Raw genomic sequence first — 22,262 nt, forward strand, 5'->3', positions numbered from 1 at the left:
ATATATATAAAATAATAATTGGTTATAGAGGACCAAGTATAGAAGATGAGAGTTTCCTTGGAAACTCAGGAATAGCAAAATAATCTGTTTCTTGGCGATGTGGTGTTAAAAATTAAAGCTACCATTTATTGAGCACTGGTTGTGGGTGCAAGTTTTTATGTGTACAATGCTTTTGGACTTTCTTCAGCATTATTATTAACGAGGTTATTCAGGGCTCAAATAACCGACCCGGTGTTAATGGAGTTATTTAGGCAGTTCTTAGAAAGTGATATTCTAATTTCTTTCATCTTGACACTTGCCTCCACCCTGCTCTTTGCTCATGGCCACAGCCACGAAAACCTTGAAGATAGGGGTGGTAATTGCCCAGCACTGTGTTTCTAATAACCTTTTGGAAACTAGAAAGGACGTTGTACTTTAGAACTGTGAAACGTTTCCAACACAAAGCCAGCATGTTTAATTTCCTCAATAAAACACCAAAGTAAGTTAAAGCTTATTTATCCATAGTTGGGATTAGATCAAAGAGATTATTTCATTCATGACTTGAGATTTGGCAGAAATAACCAACACTAACTGCCCTTTGGGAAGGGAACTGTAAAAAGTATACAAGACGAGTTGACTAAAAATGTTTTCAGATAAATCATTTAATCTTTTATCAGATATTGATGATTAAAAAATACTATATACATCTAAACGTACTGATTCTTACATAAACCCAAAATCTAACTAAAATAATCAATAACAAGCTGTAACTTAAGGCGTTAAATCATGCAAAATTATGACTATATCCCATAAAGTTCAATAGTTCAGATTTCCTAAATAGTCCACAGCTTTCTCTGAAATGCTATTCTCTGCATTAACATACATTTTTGCTTCTCAGAGTGATCTCAAATAAGAGCCCTAAAGGAACTGCCAATCCAATTTGAGGAACACTTTAATTTGGAGGTAGGAAGAGGAGGAAATACCTGTTTTTTGCACTGACCTATCTGTCCTTTTGGTCTTGAATAAAAGAAATACAAATTTAAAAATTTTTTAATGGAAAAATAATTTCATTGTCCTTTAGATCATTTGGATTTTTTAAAGGTTTCTTTTTTTTTTTTCCTTTTTTTTTTTTTTTTTTTTGAGACAGAGTCTCACTCTGCCGCCCAGGCTGGAGTGCAGTGGTGCGATCTCCGCTCACTACAAGCTCTGCCTTCCGGGTTCACACCATGCTGCTGTCTCAGTCTCCCAGGTAGCTGGGACTACAGGCACCTGCCACCACGCCCAGCTAATTTTTTGTATTTTTAGTAGAGATGGGGTTTCACCATGTTTGCCAGGATGGTCTCGATCTCCTGACCTCATGATCCACCTGTCTCGGCCTCCCAAAGTGCTGGGATTACAGGCGTGAGCCACAGCGCCCAGCCGAAAGCTTTCTAATAATAGTGTAACTAAGGACTTCATGTCACAATTCAATTCTTTTAAATATACATACAGTTAGTAATATCAGTATAATAAATAGAATCTATTTGATTAAAGGGGAACAGGCAGGTTATAACTGAGTTTTATTGAGTTACTTTATTTGGGGACTATATCAGGTCAGTTTCCAGGGAAGCTGACACAGAGCTGGAGATTTGGGTGCTGGAGGTTTATTGGGAAGTGCTCTGGGGATGGCTACCTATGGCGGAAGGATTAAGCAGAACTTGAGCTCCAGTGTTGTCCCAACAAAGGCCTCCCCCATTCCCTTGGAAGTTCTGGAGCTGGGTGGCCCTTCAGAGTTGTCTTCAACTGCATCTAGGTCAGGACAACTCTGGGGAGGGGTGGGACCTTGAGCAAGGCATTCTCTGCTGTCCCGTCCAATTACTGGGGAAGGTTTCAGCTGTGAGCTAAGAGTGATGATTGCCTGGTCCCAAAGGGAGGCCTGGGGGGCCCACCATGGCCTCCACTACAGACACATGTTTATATTTGTTTTTCCAGCTTTGATAACGTATTTGGCAGAAGGCAACAGTCATTACCAGAATAATCATTTAGCACAACATTAATTCATTCAACATTTGATTTCCTACTATATGCCAAAAACCATGTTAAACTTTAGAAGTAAAATATTAAATAGGAGGTCACTGGTCATGTAGGGAATCACAGCCTAGCAGGGGTTTTGGACACACAGGCAGACTAAAGACAACATGGCATTTGCCCTAGTAGAGGAGGAGAGTCTGAGAGAGTTCATTTAATGCTGAATAGCTACAGGTTAAGAATACTTCAAAAAGAAAGGGCAGCTCTTAAGATAAGCAGCTGTAACCTGATCATTCAATGTAACCTCTCTCTCCAGCTTCATTCTTGCCCGGAAAGCTGATCGACTTGCTAAGCTACATAAGGAAATAAGGTAAGAATTTTTAACTGAAAAATAGATGAAAAAGTTAGCTTTGTATTGTGTTTTTGCACTGACACTAGTAGAATAACATGAGGAAAAACACAATACTTCACAAATATTCTCAAAATTTCAACAAACCCACCTTTTGTATTTTGCTATAGCCCTCTTGACCTAGCCCTTGCCCATGTGCATATATTAATTTTACATGTTTGTGTTTATTTTACAATGATTAAGAGGTAGCATTTCCCTGTGAGATGGATGGAGAAAATAATAGAAAATATTAGCTGTGAAAAAAGCTGTAGAAACCGAATCCCAATCCCCTTTCAAGGCCATAATCCTTTTCTAAGATTCTCTGACATGGACTTTCTAAAAAGTGTATTTGAACTTGTAGCAACTTGTGTACATGAAAGTATTCACTACTGATTATCTGGGGCACAGTTCTGATGTTCCCTTATCTGAAAGCTTCCTAGTATAAAATTTATTTTAGGACAGTGGCTTTTTGTTTCGTTTCTTTCTCCCTTTCTCTTTCTGTTATGGTATATTTGTTTTGTTTTGTTTTGGAATCCTTTGTTCAATTAAAATCTTACCTGGAGAGGTAAGCCTTTTAACATCAGAGTTATTTGGCTGTTGGAGGGATGCCTCTGGGTAGCCCTAAAACCTCTGCTAGCTGTTAAAGAGGTCCAATACATACACAAAAATATAGACTTTTCTCTGAATATAATTAAAAAAATTAAACAGCTAACCCATTAGCAGCCCTTGCTTTGGGAGTTACTCTGATGACTTTAGAAGTGGGGGAAAGGCTGCAGAATGAGTTCCTACATGTGCACACGGATTTGTTTATTTGAACAACCGTGAGATTCAACAATCTCATGGTTTGCATGTAAGCTTTACATGGAAGAAACTCCCAGCTTCAATCCCTGTCAGGTTCTTCTCTGTTCACTGTAAGTGGTAAATGGTTGAATTTCAACAACCATGAGATTCAAACAACCATGAGATTGTAGAATCTCATGGTTGTTAAAAATTAACTCTACTCACTCAATAGAGGAGGGATTTGGGGTCCAGTGATAGGGAATGATTTGTTCAAGGCTCCATAGCTAGTGTCTTAGTGCATTTGTGATGCTGTAACAAAATGCTTGAAACTGGGCAATTTATAAAGAATAGAAACTCATTTCTCACAGTTCTAGAGGCTGGGAAGTCCAAGATTATGATGCCAACAGATTCAGTTCAGTATTTGGTGAGAGCCTGTTCCATAGGTAGCACTTTCTCACATGGCAGAAAAGGCAGAAGGAGGAAGGACAAAAAGGGATGAAGGTAGTGTCCTCACTTGGAGGAAGGCAGAAGGGCAGAAAGGGCCTAGCTAGTTCCCTCCAGCCCGTTTATAATGGCACTAATCTATTCACAAGGGCAGAATCTTCCTGATTTCATCGTTTCCCCAAAGACCCCACCTCGTAATACCATATCACCTTGGAGGTTAAGTTCCAACATTTAAATTTTGGAGGGACACATACATTCAAATCATCGCAGCTAGCTTGTGACAAAGTCTGGAGTAGCATATAACGCATACTTTTTCATTACACCACACTAAGCTGACATTTTCTTTTGGATTTCCTGCTTTCCCTCCTTATTAATAGTAAAATAAATACCAGCCTGTAGGTAGACATTTGGTTATGATTCCACACAGTGGCTGAACTTCTCAAAAGTTCTTGTAAGGCAAAACCCTTACTGAATATGTCATTGACAAAAACAGTGGTTCCCAGATCTGACTGCATCAAAATATCCCAAAGGATGTTTGGAAAATATGTTTTTATAAGACTTATAGATTGTGATTGAGTAGATTTGAGGTGGGGCCTGTCTATTTGTATTTTTCAACAAGGCTTTCAGGTGATTGTGACAAGCAACCAGATTTAGAAACCAGTGAATAAGTTCAACAAGATGATTTGCACAGTGGCCTCTTTTGGTCATCACTTAGGTTCTGTTATTTTTAGAGCCAAATTAATCAATCAGTGCATTGTTTTAACATCCTTGCCTTACATATCTTTTCCAAAAATTTTTAATTTTAAAGGGAAGAAGGGAAAAGGAAAGATAATTTCCTGTGTTTGTATGAACTCATTCTTGGTTCTTCTAATAATAAGAAATACAGTAAATAGTGACATAACTATTATAATTGTTTTTCACATTCATGAATGAAAACTAACTACAATGGAGGTTGATTGGATTTCAGGTTTCACTCTGCTTTAATAAAAGTTTTATTACACATCCAGAAAGTAAGTTAAGCAGGCCTGACGCAGTGGCTCACACCTATAATCCCAACACTTTGGAAGGCTGAGGCAGGCAGATTGCTTGAGTGTAGAAGTTGAAGACCAGCCTGGGCAACATAGAGAAACCCTGTCTCCACAAAAAATAAAAAAGTTAGCCGGGCATGGTGATATGTATCTGTAGTCCCAGCAATTTGGGAGGCTGAGGCGAGAGGATCACCCGAGTCCAGGGAGGTTGAGGCTGCAGTGAGCCATAATCATGCCACTGCATTCCAGTTTGGGTGACAGAGTGAGACCCTATCTCAGAAATAATAATAATAGTAATAAGTTAAGTACTGTTGAGCTTTTTTAGAATGATCATTGCCGATACTTTCTAATTAACTCAAAATGTCTGAATTATTGCTTGTAACACCCTTGTGAAGTAGATGTTAGAATCAGTCATCTCTTCATAGACTAGGCAAAGAGGGTACCATAGTAGGCTGAGGATGGATTTTGACTGAACAAATATTTCCTGAGTACCTGCTATGGGCAGATTACTCAGAAGAGTAGAGCCTTACCCTGCTATTAATTAGCTGAGCAAAATCAAACAAATCTCTGCAGCTCCCTGAGCCTCGGTTTCCTCATCTCTGAAATAAGGGGCTTGAATCAGGCTGAGAGAGACAGACAGGCAGACAATAGTCTTCAGACTTCTTCCCATTATTCCTTTCCTTTATGACTTTTTATGTATAATGTGAGCAGCTCTTTGAAGGAAGCCAGACTTTCTCTGACTGTCCTGAAATTTAACTATCCACCTAAATATCCATCTAATGTTGCATGACATCATCTCAGGAGTGGCATTTGTCTCTCCCTTAAAACCTTCCATGGAAAATGGTGACAATAAGCAAAGTTTATAATCTGCCTCCTCCTCCTGATTTTATACCTATGAGGTGAATGTTCTGGAAGTTATATAAATGGTGTAAGTGTGAGGATTTAGATAAATTTATAAGGTTACACTTTGTCCCACATTATTCAGAGAAATTGGGGGCATGTTTTTAAAATATTTTCTAATGTAATTGGCAACATGAAATTGTATATTTCTAAATCTCTATTTTTCTATTACCAGTAAGCTTGAGCTCCCCCTGCCCTGCATAATTTTGTCTCTTCAGCTTTTACTTGTCTTATAGATTTTTTTTTTTTTTTTTTTTTGAGATGGAGTCTCGCTCTGTCGCCCAGGCTGGAGTGCAGTGGCCGGATCTCAGCTCACTGCAAGCTCCGTCTCCCGGGTTCACGTCATTCTCCTGCCTCAGCCTCCCGAGTAGCTGGGACTACAGGCGCCCGCCATCTCGCCCGGCTAGTTTTTTGCATTTTAGTAGAGACGGGGTTTCACTGTGCCAGCCAGGATGGTCTCGATCTCCTGACCTTGTGATCTGCCTGTCTCGGCCTCCCAAAGTGCTGGGATTACAGGCTTGAGCCACCGCGCCCGGCCTGTCTTATAGATTTGACTCAAACCTTTTGCCACATTTTTAAGCAAATATTTTTCCAGTTGCTTGTTATCCCTTAACAAATATTTTAGAGCATTTTCAAATGTTTAAACTATATTAAAACTATAAAAGGTAAATAGGAAAAGTATATAACTGGATCAGTGTGAACCTATGCAAACAAATCCAGAAATAAAACCATTAATTTCTAAAACAGGTGATTTTGGTAAATTAGACCTTTTAAAAAAATTCACCATGAGTAGTTGTGAGTTAAAATGTATTTCATTTCAAAAAGAGTTTATATAAGTACAACCACTAATTTTTTCAGATATGAAAATACCATGTTCTGGGCTAGTCATTTAGATAATGAATTATGAGAATAATGAAAGGCTGTGTTTGAGGTAACATTAGCATATTGTGCCCATCCCTCAGATATACTTTGAAATACTGTGGTCCACAGATCATTCTATCAAGTGACAAATTCCTAGACTGAAATGACTGTAGATACTTTCTGTATAGCATATCTTATGTTATGCTTAAAAGATTAAATGAGCTTTATATGTTTGTAGGTAATTAAAACACAAGTATAGGATAGTTGAAAGGCACCATCACTTATACTATAGACTTATAAAAAGGATCATTTTAGAATTCTACGTATTCCAGAAAAGTTATACAGAATCAGTTCCTAAGACTGGCTAAACTTAATTGAATCCATTTTTCCCATTTTTATCTCAAGCAGATATCATATTAGGTAGTGAAAGAGGCAAAAATGTAAAAAAGAAAAGAATAATTCCATTGAATCCTCAAATTAAATGACTATTGAGGCATCGAAAGTTAATTTGAGCGCAGGGATTCATGGAACTGCTCATTTATGCAGTTACAGAAGGCCATGGATTTTAAGTTTTCTGTAATAAATCTGGTTGATACCAAGAGCTCTAGAACTCACTGGATTTATTCTATACCCATCAGTTACTCCTTCCCTAATTTTTTTTCGGCTCTGTTTTATAGGAAGAAGAAAATCTGTGAGCTCTATGCCAAAGTGTTGGGATCCCAAGAAGCTTTACATGTAAGAAACTCCCAGCTTTAATCCCTAGCAGGTTCTTCTCTGTTCATTATAAGTAGTAAAGCAAAGCAGATTCTGATTTTCTGACAGTCTTATGAAGAGTGTATAAAGCGATATGCTTAACTTGGAGGATAAACTTCAGCAGTCACAAAAGGTCATTAAAAACTGGTATTAGGTGCATGCAATTTCTGACACAGCAACTCCTTTGGGCTGTTTAAATGTTCACTAGATAACTGGCAGCCAATTGTAATGAGAGCCTAGAGCTGCAGGGATTATGTCAAGAATGGGTGAGATGGGTTCCCAGAACAGTCCTGTCCTCAGTCAGTGTCACTTACCTGCTGCACAATTAAATTCCAGATATGTCATCATTTGTTGGCGAAGGCAAAGTAGTATGGTACTTGACAAGATAGACTGAATCTAGAGTCTCTTCCCAGGTCAAAGTCATACTAATTTATTTTTCCATGTGTGAACTCAATTCACAACTCATTTAGGAATATCAGTGCTTTCAATCCACCACTGAAAGCAATTAGGAGAATGAAATTACGTCTTTTTGGAAAAAATACCAATCGCTGGGGGCTCTTTTAGGGGTTTGTCTCTAAACTGTTCAAATAATAAACTTTGTGAATGTACCAGGGAAATTAGAGAAGGTTCTCTCATGTCCCCTAGGAAACATTTTTCATCTTAATTGCCCCTTTTTAGTGGAATTCCCATTCATTCATGTTTCCAGCTTAGAGAAGGGGTTGGGAAAAAAGCCTTTCTTAGACATTTATTTGTCTTCTGCCTCCTCCTTCCCACCCTTTTCTTAGCAATAATGCCTGGTAGATGGGGAAGTAAAATCTGTTATTAGAGACTCCAGAGATTTGAGCAGACCTTTCCACAAGCTGAATTGTTGATGGGGTTTCCTATAGACTTAGCTCTAAAGACTTCAGAATCTGCATGGATGGATGGATACCCCTCTCTCCCAGATACTGGAATAATTCCATGTCTTCCCTAATCAAGAAAATGGGAAGAGCAAAGGATACATGTTTTGCCACATGGTCCTTCACAAAAGGCCATTACTTGGTACTCTCATGTTTCCCCTTAAGTAAGTTAGAAAAACAGGATCTTTATTTTCTTAATGTAAACTTTTTGTTAAAGCAACGATATTGTTGACTTGCAGCATTTCAGCTTTGTTTTCTCTTTTGCATTTTCTTCCCCACTGAACTGCAGCCAGTACACTATGAAGAGAAGAACTGGTGTGAGGAGCAGTACTCTGGGGGCTGCTACACGGCGTACTTCCCTCCTGGGATCATGACTCAATATGGAAGGTATTACGCAAGCACTATGCCAATTAATCCATTACCTGTGCCAAATTTAAAAGGAAAAGCAGAGTTCAATGGGAATTCTAGAAATAGTTGTCAAAATCCCCATTTCTTATGTCCTAGATAATACTTGTATATTTCTGGATGTCCATAGAAAAATAAGGATGTCATTACATAGAACAATAGCTGTCAGCATATAGAACAACAGCAGAATAGTGGGGAGGATTTCAGATGTGAACAGTGCTTGTGAGAATGAAGCAAGCTGCAGTGTCCTCCAAGGGGCCTTCGTGAGCTCAACTTGACTTAGGCTCCTTGGCACCAGTCAACACAGAACAACATTGGACGTTGTTTATCCAACACGTCTGTCTTGCCAACAGAGCAGCATCAGCAGACAGTTCTCTTCAGGGAAAGAGTCCTCACTGTATACAGTTGAGGTGTGAGGAAATGACATCCACATGGGGTGGGGAAGTCCACCTTGACCTAGAAGCCCCTTGCCCCATGGAAGCCATTATCTCTATGCTTCATAGGCATAGTGTCCAGTAACTTGCTCAGTTATAAGACTTGCTCAATTACAAGAGACATCACACTCAGGGAAGCCCAAAGTGATAGCCTCCTACCAGGTATTTACAGTTCATTTAGAGTCCTCCCAGCCTGGATGCAGTTTACTAGTGTGGGGGTGGGAGGGGAGGCACTTTTAGCATAAGCGGTGCTGCCTCCATAGATGGCATTACACCTTCATCTGGTTTCCAGAGAGACAGAGCTAGAATGTTAATACAAGGTCACATTTGTCCACCGAAAAGGAAGTATTTATTAACCTTTTCGTTACAAGAGTTTTTGGTCTGTGTTTTGTTTTTTTTTTTTTCTTCTTAAGTGATTCAAATCGCCTTTGTTTAACAATAGCAGGATTGATGAACTGGATTAGTTCTGGCATCAAAGTAGAAGTCTAGAAGACAAGACTAAGATAAGGAATAGATGAAGCCCAGGGTTCTGGAATTGGAAAAAGGAGTGCCAGCGGGTTGAGATGAAGGCCATCAGGGTGGGGGCAGGACGTGCAGCTTGGGAGAGTTCATGAAACTAGCTGTGGACATGGCAGGAGTCAAAGCCAAGAAAGTTGGAGGGGACAGCTGTCCATTCAGTCCAGCCCTTCTTTGTAAGAGGAGACCCATTTCCTTGCCCTCAACCAGTCCCTAGAGAAGCTCAGAGAAGCTAACTGTACAGAGGTTGTTTTCTTAAAGAGACACACCCATATAATGTCTCAGGTCTCTCATTTGCCAGAAATGACAGTTAACGTCCCTGTCTTCCCACTTGCCACTGTAGTTCCTCCTGACACACTGGGAGTGCCTGCAAAGCTGGATCTGTGGCTGTTCTCAAGAAGAGTGCACCCTCCCCTGAGAAAGACAGGCTAGGGAGAAGAATGGACTGCCAACAGGAAACATAGCAAAGAAATCTGATTTGGGGATTGAATACATGTTCTTATATTCCAGCTCTGGCTGGCTTGGCAAAGGTCAACATCCCCTTTAATGATTGATGATCTGATGGCCTGATTCTCCCTGGCTTGAAAGTTCAGATCCTCTACGCAGACCCAGAAAGCAAAAAGTGGCCTTTCACCTTGGGCTAAGTCACACGGGTGTTTTTTAAACAGTCTAAATTTCTGTGCCTTCTGCATACTAAATGAGGGCAGTGCTTGGCTCGTTTACCCTGCCCACCTTCCCAAGTAACTCTGTGTAACCTCTTGGTTCCCTTGAAGGGTGATTCGTCAACCCGTGGGCAGGATTTTCTTTGCGGGCACAGAGACTGCCACAAAGTGGAGCGGCTACATGGAAGGCGCAGTTGAGGCTGGAGAACGAGCAGCTAGGGAGGTAAGCAGGAAAGCCCAGGCTCTCTCCTTCCTGAGTCACGGCAACGTTTTTGGCATCTGGTCTTGCTAGTTCTTGACACTGATAGAATCTGTATGTCCATTTCTCTGCCCCTCACTCATGGGGCTCATCTGTGGCTAGCAGGGCCTTGAATCTGTAGAAACTATACAGCCTTTTTTCATAATACCATGGTCACTTTCTTTCAGGTCTTAAATGGTCTCGGGAAGGTGACTGAGAAAGACATCTGGGTACAAGAACCTGAATCAAAGGTAAGTTTGGTGGCTCTGGGCACTATCTCTCCTTAGACCAATCATGGAACATAAAACTCACATCTCCCTTCTTCTAGCCTTTGATTTAATTATAGATGCAACTATCCCAGGGGTCTCCAGGCATGGATCTTGCAGATGTGTTTTGTTCCTCCATGTCAGCATGAGTTTTTTGCTCATGATCTGTGTTCCTTCATCTAGGACGTTCCAGTGGTAGAAATCACCCACACCTTCTGGGAGAGAAACCTGCCTTCTGTATCTGGCCTGCTGAAGATCATTGGATTTTCCACATCAGTAACTGCCCTGGGATTCGTGGTGTACAAATACAAGCTCCTGCCACGGTCTTGAAGTTTTATTCCTATGCTCTCTGCTCATTGATTTTCAATGTCACCAAAAGGAAAATATTGACAAATTTAAAGGCTGTGTCATTGGGCCATTTTTAAGTGTACTGGATTTAACTACTTTTGGCTTAGTTCCAATCATTGTTAAAGTAAAAACAATTCAACGAATCGCCTAATTAATTTCAGTAAGATCAAGCTCCATCTTCTTTGTCTGTGTAGACCAACTCATGTGAATTGATAAAATAAAGCCTTGTGATCACTTTCTGAAATTCAAAAAGTTAAAGGTGATGTGCTCATCAGAAACGATTTCTGTGTCTTATTTTTATTCCCTTCAATGCAAAATACCTGATGATTTCAGAAACAAAGCATTTGACTTTCTCTCTGTGGAGGTGGAGTAGGTGAAGGCCCGGCCTGTGACTGTCCTTTTTCTTCCCTTAGGCAATGGTGAAGTGTCATTACAGAGCCTAGAGGCTCCCAGCCTCCTGGAAGAAGCAGCCTCCACTTTGGATCAGGAAATAGTAAAGGAAAGCAGTGTTGAGGGTAGCGGCATGCAGACCCTCAGACCAGAATGGGGACATCTTGTGAGCTGCTGCCTCAGGAATCTCCTGACCACTTCTAATTCCTCCGACTTTTCTAGACATCTAGTCTCAGTGCTAGCTTATTTGTATTTTTCCTCTTTCACTTCTTATGGAGGAGAGTGTTTAACTGAGTTAGAATGTTGAGACTGACTTGCTGTGACTTGCGTGCAGCTTTCCAGTTGAGCAGAGGAAAATAGTGGCAGGACTATCCCCTGGGAGGGCTGCCCGCTTAGCTCTGTGTGAGCCCAATTGCGATTGGCATCTTCTCTTCCCCCTGGAAGGCAGCTAGACACCGACGGATCCTTGTCAGTTGTAACATTCTATTTCAACTTCGGGAAAGCAGCAGTTTTCTTTTTTTTTTTTTTTTCCTTTGACCACAGAATTAGACATACCTCTCAACTTACATATGTCTTCAACATGGTTACCTCTGCATAAATATTAGCATAGCATGCCAATTTCTCTTGAGTACTGAAATACACATGAGAAATTTGACTGTTACTTGTTGAGACTATCAAACAGAAAAGAAATTAGGGCTCTAATTTCCTTAAAGCAAGCTCGCTTTAAGGAAGCAAAATTGAGTCATTTTATATATGAAGACTAAGTTCTCTATCTTAGGAGTAATGTCGTCCCAGAAGGGTGCCCACTTCTTGTTTTCCTATTTTAAAAACTCAAGATTTTTAAAAGCCCTTTCCAAAGTTTTCAGCCGTAAAATGCTTCTTTTTAAAATGTATCAACATATTTTTATTTGAGGGGAATTAACAATTGCCAGGGGAAGCCAGCCAACCCAAGTTTATTATATCATTAACCTTATAAATTCAAACCTAAGTTGCTGGACCCCGGTGTGAGGGCATACATCTTCCAAAGTTTTGCCTATCCTAAGAGCTGGATTTTTCTGCTGCTCGTTGTCTTGCGGTTTAGCTAATTTAGGAGTTTTGAGAATGTATTGGATATGCTCCAGTACATAAGGAGTTGCCACATATTATATCAAACTGCTTTGAGAAATCTCGTCCCTAATCTGTTGCAGTTGTTTCTATTAACTTACTGATTAACTCAGTCCTAACACACCTTTTGGGAAATGCTGACTTAAACTCCTTAACTGGCAACAGTTGGAACAGTAATCAGTTTGTTAACATATTTAAAGTCTTGAATGTTGAAGAACTCATAAGTATGTGATTTACCCTTTCCAATTTTTTGGAAAACCATTTAATTTATTCTAATTAGATTAACCCTGTTAATCTACGGATTGGATATCAAAATGAATGCCAGTCCAGATGTGCCTAGACACGAAATGAGAGCTGAGGACTCTCACCATATGCGAGTTCATCCAGTATGAAGATACCATAAGCCTTTTCTCTGAACCAGAGAAACGAAAGTCAGTTTAAGAGGCTGATACATCGTGGCCCTGTTAAGGCATCCACTTCACAGCTCTGAAGGCTGAGTCAGCCCCACTCCATAGGTAGGCCAAGAATTAGATTTTAAGCCTTCATCTGTCTGTCCCAGTTAACTGTTAAATAAGGCCTTATCCTCCACTGAAGAGCATAGATTGAAGGATTGTGAACTATGTTTAGTCTGATTGTGAAATTGGTGCCTAATGTTCCACGTCTGAAGTTTGCCCCAGTGCTACATGTTGGAGTAGACCTATGTGTGTGCTTTGCCATTGAAGTAAGATTTTGCCTGTATGGTACTGTTTTGTTTGTTAATAAAGTGCACTGCCACCCCCGATACAGACTCGACTCCTGTATTGAGTTGATAGCTCTATGCAGAAAGTTCAATGGCTTCTTATAGCAGGAGGTCACAATGAGGCATTGTCCGTGGAGGATAGGCTTAGGAAATCGTTTGATATCGACTGCAAATTCTCAAAGTTGAGTTTGACTCTCATGTGTTATTGAGGTTTTCTGGGAACTGATTAAATGCTGAAATACTATAGCCTGCCCGACTGGGCCACAGATGTGAATTCTGGTCCAATTTTTCTCACCTAATTAGCTTATGATACCTTGAGCAAGTCACTTTGGTTCTCTTGGTCTCCACATCTGGAAAAAGTTGGGTTGCATTAGATGGCTTCTAAGCATTCTTTTCATGGCAGCATAATGTGGTCTATGCATTTTGTTGCCAGCACTGTATTTTTGCCTACTGGTATGCCAGGGGCAAAAAATTCAGTCTTTCTGTACCCTGCTTTACTCCTTGTCCTAGATTGGGTTCCCTGGAAACAGGCTCTAAGATACAGAGTCAGGGCAAAAAGTTTATTGAAGACAATCCTCAGAAAATACACCTAAGAGAGTGAGGAAGGCAGGACTGGGCAGGAGAGTCGGCTTACAATGCAGTTGCAACTACAGGTTCTAATGAGGAGCTAGGAAGACCCTTCAGAAGTGTCCCTCATTGAGACAAGGAGGTCTGGACTCTGTGACCCTTCATCAGCCTCCCTCTGAGAGAGAGTGTTACCTTGGGTAAGGCAGGTTCAAGGATGATTTCTAGTGAGGAACTGTAGCTGGGAACTTCAGCCAGCCTGTATTCCCTGCAGATCCAGGGCGGAGTACTGCATTATCTGCTTTACTCCCATAGAAAATACAGAGTCGCCTTGTCATGTAAAAGACATCGTGGACTTGAACTTTGGTTTTATAGATAGAATGGAGCTCTCTCTGTGAACCTATCCTTGTTAGGTAAGGGAACTTCTTTTAGCGGGTTGTACTTCTGCACTATTCTTTACACGGAAGAAAGAAAAATCAGAACTGGAAGGAACCCTGGAAATGATTCCATCTCTGTCTCAGTGAAGGAGCCCCACCTACAGAAAACTAACAGAAAGATCAAAGGGAAAAAATAAGCATTTCTAAATAGGAGTCCTAAATCCACTGTCTTCAGAAGTTGGGCAGCTAAAAACGAACGGTAGCAGACATAAGACATTTGGGAATACTGAGGACCGGCTGACCTAGGAAGTATGTGCCCTTCTAAAGAGCATTTATATTCAAATTCCTTGAAAAGATTGCTGACCAATTAAAACACATTTGGGGTGGGTGCGGTGGCTCACACCTGTAATCCCAGCACTTTGGAGGCTGAGGCAGGTGGATCACTTGAGGTCAGGAGTTCAAGACCAGCCTGACCAACATGGTGAAATCCCGTCTCTACTAAAAATACAAAAATTAGCCCAGCATGGTGGTGTAAGCCTGTAATCCCAGCTACCTGGGAGGCTGAGGCAGGAGAATCGCTTGAATCCAGGAGGCAGGGGTTGCAATGAGCCGAGATCACGCCATTGCACTCCAGCCTGGATGACGAGAGTGAAACTCCGTCTCAAAAAATAAAATAAAATAAAAAATAAAATACATTTGAAGGCTTGGTTCACATGTCCAAGTTGTCTTCAAGTCCTTGATAAAGAAGTGCAAGGTTTGGTTTTGCATCACTTAAAAGCTGCATTTTGCCTCACTTAAAAGTTCTTTTTGGATGTCTTTGATTTTCTAAGAAATAAGCACAAAGACCAGCAACCATTTTGTAAAACTACCCGGAGTGAGTAAGAGAGGCCTGGGTTGGAAGGGCAAAAAGAAAAACAAAGACAGAAAAAAAGTCTTCTTAGACCAGAACTCTCCCTTAAGAAATTACCCTTCCCCAGCCCAGCATACCATGGCAATGTTTATCTCCTGCTGTGAATGTCACCATTGACGAGAGCAGTGTCAGACTTTATTGGAAAAACCACATATTTGCAGTGAGATAGAAATCACCGCTCTTCTGTTAACATTTATTCTGTGCTATGATATAATTTCAGCAAACAGGACATCAACATTGAGTGTATTAATTTTTTCAAACTACACTCCTTGTTTACACCGAGGTGGTGGTAAACATGCAAGGCATGCCCCTTAACCTAAGGAAGCTGACTGAGACATTAGAGGAAGAGGATGAAAACAAAGGAAGGTACTAGGTAATACTAACAGTTCTCTTTCCTCTATCAGAGCCCAGGGCTTGGCTCTCTTCCTTGATCAAGGCAATTCTTTTCAGAGTTTGAAGGCAAAAGCAGGTCTCAAAGTGACAGTTGATGTGAACTGGTTGTCTCAGCCTGGGGCCAAGTTTCTGAAAAGTAGATTTGGAAGCCTCATGTGAAAAAGCTGGCTTGAGGAAACTTGCCACTCATTCAAGGTGGGCTGTGGGCCCTTCAAGTAAGACCTCCCCTTAATGCAGGTGTGATCCATCAAAGGCTACTATTTATTTACACTCCAAACAGTAACACCTCAGTGGGAACCAGGTTTTCCTATTAATGGGCCTCATATATTTTCCACAAACCACTGAGGTCTATGGGTGAAACAGAGTGGAGGAAAGAGGTATGGGTGTGTGCTGGGGGGATGGGGAGGTAGGGATAGAGAAAAGGGACGAAGATTGGCGGGGATGGGGTTCTCAAAGGTCCACAGAGCAGTACAATAATGAGAATCTTGATGGATTGATACAGGGCACCCCATGGACCTTGTGTCATTTACTTTTTACATGCCCCTAGATAACTACTGTGACTTGAAGTACCTGTCTTATAGAATTGATGGGAAAAGGGAGGTAATGCCAGTAAGGGCTTAACACAGCAAGCACTCAGTAGGCATCAGCTCTTCTCCATCGACCTTTTAGAATAGCAGAAAGGAAGCACTGCTTAAGTTTTGTGAGCAGTTATTGCCTTGAATTTCTTACCATCATTCAACACATACTTACTGAGCACCTACTATGTGGTAGATAGGCACCATGCTATGATTCAGCAGTGTACAAGACACAGCCCACCTCATGGCGCACACAGTTAATTGTAGATACTGTGGAATACATTAATTGTGGCTCTGGTCAGTGCTATTACAGAAAAGCCTGAAATGCTAGGAATGCAGGGGAAGCACAATTTAAGAGGAAGTTGCCGGAATCCTCAGGCCTCCATAAGCATCACCGTGTGGCAAGAGAGTAAGGACACCACATAGTGAGACAGGAAGTGAAAAATAGAAATGGCATGACTAAATGGTAAAGAAAACCACATCTGCAACTAATAAGTGCTGACTGTTAAGTCCTATTTGTCCCATTGACCATAGTTCACCTCATCAGTCTTTTACTGTTCCCCCGTCTGCCCAGCCCTTCTCTGCACTTGGAGCTCGTTAACAACTATGATTGACTATCGCCCAGCCCCTGTGCTAGCGGGCTGCGCCAATTTGTTTTAAAAGAGTGCCATCTTCTGGCCAAATAGTGTTGTTTCCGTCTAGTGGAAATCCTAAAGTATTCAAGACAGCTTCGCCCTTGGGGAAACTACGAAGCGTCACTTCCACCCAGAATTTCCTCCAACACGTTTGCCTGCACTCTCTTACTTTGTTTTCAGCTGTGACATGGATCAATATCGATATCTAATATTTGCAGCCTTTCCTCTGCCCTAATCTCTCAGGAAGGTTTTTTGTTAGAACTTCTTGGTTTTTCCACCTCTGTTGTGTGCATCTGGGTAATGGGTGAAGAGAAAATTGATGGGAGATGAGACAGGTGGAATCGCTTTCACCTTAGAAAGGGCAGGGAAGTAATCTGGGGAAGGCAGGAGAAGGGAGCTGGGGAAGGCAGGAGAAGGGAGCTGGGGAGAAGACAGTTTCAGAAAGGCAACTTGGGGCTGTGGAGGAGTGCAGCTGGAGAGAAGAAGGAGTTTTCTCTATTTTATTTTACTTTAAGTTCTGGGATACATGTGCAGAACATGCAGGTGTGTTACATAGGCATACATGTGCCATGGTGGTTTGCTGCACCTATCAACCCATCATCTAGGTTTTAAGCCTCACATGCATTAGGTATTTGTCCTAATGCTCTCCATCCTCTTGTCCCCTCAGGCCCTGGTGTGTGATGTTCCCCTCCCTGTGTCCATGTGCTCTCATTGTTCAACTCCCACTTAGGAGTGAGAACATGCAGTGTTTGGTTTTCTGTTCCTGTGTTAGTTTGCTGAGAATGATGGGAGAAGAAGGGGTTTTCAAAAGCTGTTTTGACAACCGAAGGAAGGAAGGAAGGAAGGAAGGAAGGAAGGAAGGAAGGAAGGAGGGAGGGAGGGAGGGAGGGAGGGAGCTTCCTAAGTTTGGCTAGGAGTTGTGTGGTATAGTAAATATTTACATTACTTTTAAGCTTTGGGCGTCAAAATTGTGTTTCTTTTAGGTACTGTGTAGATCTCTAAGTCTGGGACTTAGAGGTCCCCAGAGCACCCTAGGTTATCTGGGGCTGTACAAATTCAGAAAATATACACCTAATAGTGGCTGGCATCTGGAATGGTACATAAGTGTCCTGTGGGTTCAGTATATGGGATTTCAGTGGAACTAAACCTTGGCAACTCTGTCTTCAGCAAGATCAACATCTAAGCTGGTAAACTGTGTACCCTATGCCAGACATACACTAAATATATAATACATCTTGCAGTGAATTAGATTTACGTTAAGAAAATGAGCAAAGGAGGTCTGTTTGCCTGGTGTCGTGTATTCATCTGGCTACCGTAGACTATTCTGTCACATCAACTAGCAAACATGTAAGATGCAGGTATGAGGCCCCTAGATGGGTCCAACGAGGCAGCTGGTATTAGATGGGCCTTATATTTAGACCATGTAGAACTGGTCGGAGGATACATCTGAAAGGTAAGTTCGCTGAGAGATGGGGCCAGTTCAGACAGCCCAAAGGGAGTGAGGGCAAGTCAGCTTCTCTCTCGAGCAGCCTGACCACCTTTGCTATATCAGCCATTTTAATTTTGTTTTCTGTATTAATGTCCTATTGCCCCTGTAACAAATTGGCACAAGCTTAGTAGCTTAAAACAACACAAGCTTATTATTTTACAGTTCTGGAAGTCAAAAGTTCAAAATGAGTCTTACAGGGCTAAAATCAAGGTGTTAGCAGGAATGGTTCCTTCTGGACACTCCAAGGAAGAACTCATTCCTTGCTTCTTTCTGCTTCTAAAGGCTTCTGGCGTTCCTTGGCTTGTGGCTGCATCACTCCAATCTCTTATTTCCATGGATGCACCATCTGCTTCTCACTTTGAGCCTCCTGTCTCCCTCTTAAGAGAACTCTTGTGAGTACATTGGGCCCACGAAGGTTCTCTCCCTATTTTATAATCCTTACTCACATCTGCAAAGTCCCTTTGCCATGTAAGGTAACATATTCATTGGCCCCAGGATTAGGATGCGGACATCTTTGGCCAGGTTATTATCTAGCCTGCCACACAGGCCTCAATATTTTTGAAAACCAAGAGTTAAATGCCACAATTGGCCTTTCCTCAAATCCCTGCTGTTCTAGGCACCTGAATTTGGAACAGCAACTATAACTTTTAATGATTTAAAATCACATGGACTCTGCCCTGCTTCCACCAATACCTATCCTCTTCCCTATCACACACACACCCCAATATAGCTTCTACCAGCTTTGTCTTCTACATACAAAAAGGCTTGCATCTGGGATCCTGAGAAGCAAATGTATTTGTGTTACATAAGCACAAAACTAGATTCCGACTTTGTACCTTTAATAAACGAGAGAAGAGAAATTTCTGTTCTCTAACCCCAATAACTGAATTTCTTTCAGACTCTGCACACAACTGAATACTGGACTTTCACATGAACCTGCTCAGGCATCCCTTTAGGTGGCCAAGCCCGAAAGCAAGAGTGTCCTACCAGGCACTTGCCAATCATTGACTTCCCAAAAGATCATCAGAAAACATGTCAATCAAGAAAAGCTAAGTTTATCAGACACACTGCATAAGGGAGAACATCGCATTGACAGTCTTACTAGTGTCTCAAAGTGGAAAAATTGGGAAAGGGTTCACAGGATTTTCAATTTGGGGGTTATTTTTAAGGCAGATCTTGCAAGGCAAAAAACTGGTTGGAATTGGAGAAGTTTATGATAGAGTAGTTGTGGATTGGCAGGCAAAGTAAAGTGGTGTCTTAAAGCGAGTCTTGATGAGCAAGCTGTTAGTCTTGATAAATAATCTATTTTTGTTACTTCAAAGCTTTGTATTCCAGGAGCAAGTATTTCCTGGGACAAGTAGCCAAGTTGTTTTGACTGGTTCAGTATTGTTTAGCTCAAGGACAGGAAAGTCTGTTGGTTTCAGCTTCCTACATTTAACACACAACTAGGAATACTTATTATTCCTAAAGGCACATTCTGATTTCTTAGCCCTAAGAACTGTCTTTAGAAACAGATACTTTGTTAAGCCACCCTCTTTTGTAGGAAAGGGTAAATGTTAAAAGCTCAGGTTTCTGAAGCCAGCTAGGCCTGGGTTTGAATCTTGGTATTGAACATGCATTTTCTTATCTGTTAAATGGAGCTAGCTGTTCAGTTGTTCTGAGCATTCAATAGGATCACATAAGTGAAGTTGTTACAGTACTAACAATAAATGATAGCTTTAAAAAAATAAAGGATCCATTTGTGGTGTACTATGATTTCTATTTCAAAAATACATCTCTAATGACTTTTCTCCACTAGTAACTTCTCTCTGGTTAGTCATCTCTTGCTAAAATGCCCTGGTTTTCCTTTCACTACACCACCCGAGCAGCCCAAGTAGGTCTTTTAAAACTGCAAATCTGATCCTGTCAGTTCAGACTCAAGCCCCTTCAATAGCTGCTCAATACACTTTGGATATGACGCACTGTGGCTCCCAAGGCCTTGCATGCTCTTTTTTCTGCCTGTTTCCCTGCCCTCGCCTTGAGTCACTCCACTCTCCCTCAGAACCTTCCAACCATCTAGTTCTCATAAATCCTCAGATATATCCAGTTCTTTTCTGTCTTGGTTCCCTCTCTCTGGAAGGTTCTTTTCTCCATTCTTTAGTTGGCTAAATCCTTTAGGTTATTTCCCAAAGGATGAAATAGCACTTCCTCAGAGATGCATTTCCTGAGAACCTCTCCCTGACAATTAATTCTCCATTATAATCTCTTATTACTGCTTTAAAAAAAAGTATTTTTCATAAGCCATTCGGGTTCAGGTGGTATTTGGTTACATGAGTAAGTTCTTTAGTGGAGATTTGTGAGATCCTGAGGCACCCATCACTCAAGCAGTATACACTGCACAGTATTTGTTGTCTTTTATCCCTTGCCCCCATCCCACTCTTCCCCCAAGTCTCCAAAGTCCATTGTATCGTTCTTATGCCTTTGTGTCCTCACAGCTTAGCTCTCGCATATCAGTGAGAACATATGATGTTTGGTTTTCCATTCCTGAGTTACTTCACAAAAGAAGATATACGAATGGCCAACAAACATATGAAAGAATGCTCTTATCACTGCTTTTGTTTTCCCTCCATGAAGATTCGAAATTACGTATTTTTTGAAATGCCTCTTTAATGTCTCCCCAAATGATAGACCCCACCACAAATGGGTGGTATCTATGTAGAGATCTGGAGGCCATCAGTTCTTCAGCCAGAGGAACAGGAACTCGGGTGGCCACAGCCCCTAAGCTACTAGCTTCCATGCACTCAATAACTGTATCCATTTACCCAGTCTGCCAAAACAAATGCAATCAATTTTTTTTCTGTGTGATGTGATGTGAAAAAGGCAAGCACTGTCTTATGCCAGTATTTTTGGTATAGATAGAGAGATAAGCAAGCAGGGATCAAGGATCCAGGTTTTACTACGAGACATCACTTGCATGAGAAAAAGCAAAACCCACTGTCATTTCCCAGGACCACAATTTCATATGGTGCCCAGTATCAGAACGGTAATGACATACCTTCAAACATATCCAACCACAAATTCAAGTTTTCTGCTCTTTAATTATTTCACTTCCATTGTAACATGCCCTCAAAAGAATGAATTTAAATGAGCCAATTAGTAACCAAAGGTCAGTCTGGAGGAAATAATTGACAGAACCAGTCCTCAGATCTCACCAGGGCTCCTTCGATTTAAATTGGAATCCAAGAGAGAAGCATTTATTCATTATTTATTTCATCCGATCATTTATGACAAGTCTGGCCTCTAGGGGAAGCTGAGTATCTGGCTGAAATGCAAAATTAACAAATTAAAATTAACAAGCACAGAAAAGAGAAAAAAAAAATATCCAGTCTCGCTCCAGCTTACTCCAAGGGCTAGGGCTGACACTGGGTATACTCAGGAAGAGTGCCCTTGGCTTCTCAGAGTTGGGCTAACCTTCTCCCCGCTCCCACACATGAATCCGTGGTAAAAAATTTCCGCTTAGGTAAAGAGAGAAAGCAGTATTGGGATAATATAAGGGTCGTTTGCATCAGGTGGGTGCTTTTGAGCACTCAGCAGATCACATCCTTCACGGATCGGCATCCAGGGAAATGAGGGCTCTGCACAGCAGTCCCTCTGAGACAGGGAGAAGGGGGCCCATGCATGGCACAATGCCCTCTCCTGGGACAGACTCAATATGGTGGGGTGTCCAGGGTGAGCAAAGGGAAAAGACAGCCTTAGTGGTCAGGAAACAGAGGAGAAGATGGGCTTGCCGCACAAGGACTTAGCCATCCTCAGTCTGGGTTTCAGGCAAACAGGTCCAGGGTGTCTTGGTGGGGACAGGTTGGCAGAGGATAATAACAGGAAATCTAGGAAAGACACACTTTTAGGCTCAGACAGGAGAACCCTACACATAAGGAGCAGAGGATAAGGAATTGCTAATGGCTACTGTGCATGGAGCCTTGGTTGTGTACCCTGAGGCAGACCCATCTCTGAGAGAGGATGGGATCTGAGATCGAGTCTGAGGCCTGTGGTCTGCACTGGGCACCCTAACTACCCTGTTTTCATCGCAGATCCCTTTGAGGCAGGGATATGACTGGCACCCAGGTGCTGCCAATGTCTTGCTCCCTGGTTGAATATGACTTTTTGCACGCCTAGTGAATACTGGGCCCTTGAATCCACCT

At 41.5% G+C, this 22,262-nt stretch overlaps 1 protein-coding gene across 2 annotated transcripts in view; it reads left to right on the forward strand.

Annotated features, from left to right (window-relative positions):
* MAOA (monoamine oxidase A) overlaps positions 1-13,183 on the forward strand; it is an 86,519-nt gene extending 73,336 nt beyond the window's left edge. The window contains exons 11-16 of one of the 2 annotated variants that reach the window (XM_011938653.1): positions 2,303-2,356; positions 7,065-7,122; positions 8,329-8,426; positions 10,168-10,279; positions 10,483-10,545; positions 10,744-13,183. In XM_011938653.1, the coding sequence (XP_011794043.1) occupies positions 2,303-2,356; positions 7,065-7,122; positions 8,329-8,426; positions 10,168-10,279; positions 10,483-10,545; positions 10,744-10,890 (532 nt within the window). In that variant the 3' untranslated portion in view covers positions 10,891-13,183. The remainder of the gene's footprint in view (positions 1-2,302; positions 2,357-7,064; positions 7,123-8,328; positions 8,427-10,167; positions 10,280-10,482; positions 10,546-10,743) is intronic. The other variant, XM_011938651.1, reaches the window with a different exon arrangement.
* Positions 13,184-22,262: the final 9,079 nt, after the last annotated feature.

Source organism: Colobus angolensis, unplaced genomic scaffold, assembly GCF_000951035.1.
Source record: "Colobus angolensis palliatus isolate OR3802 unplaced genomic scaffold, Cang.pa_1.0 Scaffold176, whole genome shotgun sequence".
Taxonomy (NCBI): Eukaryota; Metazoa; Chordata; class Mammalia; order Primates; family Cercopithecidae; genus Colobus; species Colobus angolensis.